This window comes from Monoraphidium neglectum (genome assembly GCF_000611645.1).
Source record: "Monoraphidium neglectum strain SAG 48.87 unplaced genomic scaffold scaffold05103, whole genome shotgun sequence".
In the NCBI taxonomy this organism is placed as follows: domain Eukaryota; kingdom Viridiplantae; phylum Chlorophyta; class Chlorophyceae; order Sphaeropleales; family Selenastraceae; genus Monoraphidium; species Monoraphidium neglectum.
Genome location: NW_014008527.1, coordinates 1 through 2,354, shown reverse-complemented (window position 1 = coordinate 2,354; position 2,354 = coordinate 1). Strand labels below are relative to the sequence as shown.

Here is a 2,354-nt window from a genome sequence, read left to right as displayed (position 1 = left end):
GGGGGGGGGGGGGGGGGGGTGAGAGAAATGCGCACGAAAGAGGGTAAGGGGGAGACAAAAAGGTGCTTGTGCGTGCGTGCGTGCGTGCGTGTGCGCGCGCGCGTATGTGTGTGTGTGTGTGTGTGTGTGTGTGTGTGTGTGTGTGTGTGTGTGTGTGTGTGTGTGTGTGTACGTGTCTAAATCAGCAAGGTATGATGCGTATGCATATGGGTCGAGTGCACAAGTAAGGGAAGGGTGCCGTTCACGCCGCCAGCAACGGCGACGCGCCGCTCCTGTCTCAGGGCGCGAGCAGAGCTGCGCATCGACATTCGTGGGGCACGCGGATCCTGCAGCCCCAAGAGCACCTCCTCGGCTTCCCCAAAGGCCCCTGAGAAACGCCTCGAGGAGCGCCTGGACTCCCGCAGCCGCCGCAGAGCCCCCCGCAAAAACAGGTGCCCCTGCTTGCCCTGCCCCGCTGCCGCCCCATCATGCCACTCTCTGGATGCTCCTTCGCCCCCTCCTTGCCGCCTTGCAGCCCCCTCCCTGCGTGCCCCCCGCCCTGGTCATCTGGCACTTACTGCCCCACCCCGTGCCGACCCGCGCCGTCCTGGCCCATCCCCCCTTGTCCCATGCCGCCCCGCCCCGCCCACTGTCTGGGCGTCCGCTCACCCCCTTTGCCAGTGCCATGTGGGCCTGGAAGTAGTCCTTGAGGTTGCCCACGTCCTCCCAGTACTGGCGGGGGTGACGTCACACGAGGGGCCGATGACGTCATGCGGGGGTCGAGGGCCAGGAGAGGAACCACGCTTAAGTAGTTGAGGGGTAGGGGGGCGCTGGCGACGCGCACACAGACAGTCCGGAGGCCATCTGCAGGAGTCGCCTTGTGAGTCAACATGGCGGAGGCTCTTCACGTACGAGCGTGTCAAGCACAGGCGCGCGTGTGGGGGCGCGGGCGCCCTTTTGTGTGCAGTTGCTCTGCTCGCGGCGGCGGCGGCAGCGGCGGGGGGCCGGGAGCGAGGCAGGCGCACCGTGGTGTGTGGGTATGCCACGATGCGGCGCTCCCCTATGACTGCGGGAAGCACGTCTCGGCTGAAGTCCACGGCATGAGGGAACTCGCGGTACAGCAGGTCAAGGAGGGCCTGGGGGGGAGGAAGAGTGTTTGCATGGTGTGCATAGTGTGTTGTGGGTGCTGTGTATGCGGTGTGTGTGTATGTGTGTCGTGGGTGCTGTGTATGTGGTGTGTGTGTATGTGTGTTGTGTGTGTGTATTGTTTGTGTATGTGTGTATGTTGTATATGAGTCCTTGCACGCACAGGGTTGCACCTTGATGGCGGTGCAGCACGCTTAAAAGCGGCCGTTACCCGACAAAGCAGGGCAAGTGCGTCCGCTCGACGCTTGTGAGAGGGCGAGCAGGGCGCATGGGGGGGTTGGCATTTCGGTGACCCATATATACATCAACAACCCCCACCTTCTTTTTGAAGACGTAGATGCCCATTGATGCCACGTAGGGCTTCTCCTCCGCATCATCAGCGCACAGGCCTGACGCCCCACGCCGGGGGGGGGGGGGGCAAGTGCGCCCAGAGACATTAGCCAAGTCAGGCGCCGCCCGTTGCAGGGGTGCGTGATTGGGGCACGCACCTCGCCTGCACGCCCGCAAGCCGCCACTTGTACTGCGGCCAGGGGTCGGCTGCACGGGAAAGCCCTAACAGCCGGGGTTGGGCGCGTCGTCCGGCACCGCCCCACAGCACGCGTGTGCTCGAGCCTTGCGCCATCAGACAGGGCTGGCGGGGAGAATCACAATCACTACCCCCAAAAACGGAGTCCCGGTGGCTCCAATCAGCGCAAAGGTGCCGTGAGCAGGCTGGATGAAGCCACTCGACGCACGCAGCGCAGCCTGCGGCGTCGCCCCCCCCCCCCCCGGGGCCCACCGTAGCTTGTGTAGCATGACGTATCCATGGACATGGTGTGCAGCATGGCCTCTGGCGGCTTCTCCTCAAACTGCTCCACATTCATGTCCTCGTCAACCTGGGTCGATTTCGATGGCATTGTTTGGGCGGATTCATTACTATGTTTCCAAGGCGCGGATTGGAAGCGTTTTTCAAGGATTGTGAAGGACGGGGATGGGGCCAGAATGTTTGATATGATCGTCGAGGGTGGGTTTCGGTCGTCGTCAAGGGGTGAGCGGCGAGGGGTGAGGCGTGTCCAGCTGAGGGGCGGGCGTCCTCCAAGTTCATGCCCAGCAGGGACCCCGCCCCCGCTGTCTGAATGCAGCCTAGTGGGTCCCCGACACCCGGCCTGCATGCCAATTCGCTGCTGAGCGCAGCGCGCTCTCGACTGGTCATTCTCCTGTCTGCTGCGCACCTGCGACGCGCCCAGGGG

The 2,354-nt window shown here is 63.8% G+C and overlaps 1 protein-coding gene across 1 annotated transcript in view; it reads right to left on the bottom strand.

The window, feature by feature from the left end:
- Nucleotides 1-2,021, bottom strand: part of MNEG_15181 (glucose-1-phosphate adenylyltransferase) — a gene marked incomplete at both ends in the record, with an annotated part of 2,314 nt that extends 293 nt beyond the window's left edge. The window contains 4 exons of the mRNA XM_014036348.1: nucleotides 649-711; nucleotides 1,005-1,115; nucleotides 1,444-1,514; nucleotides 1,904-2,021. Coding sequence (XP_013891802.1) covers nucleotides 649-711; nucleotides 1,005-1,115; nucleotides 1,444-1,514; nucleotides 1,904-2,021 — 363 coding nt within the window. The remainder of the gene's footprint in view (nucleotides 1-648; nucleotides 712-1,004; nucleotides 1,116-1,443; nucleotides 1,515-1,903) is intronic.
- Nucleotides 2,022-2,354: the final 333 nt, after the last annotated feature.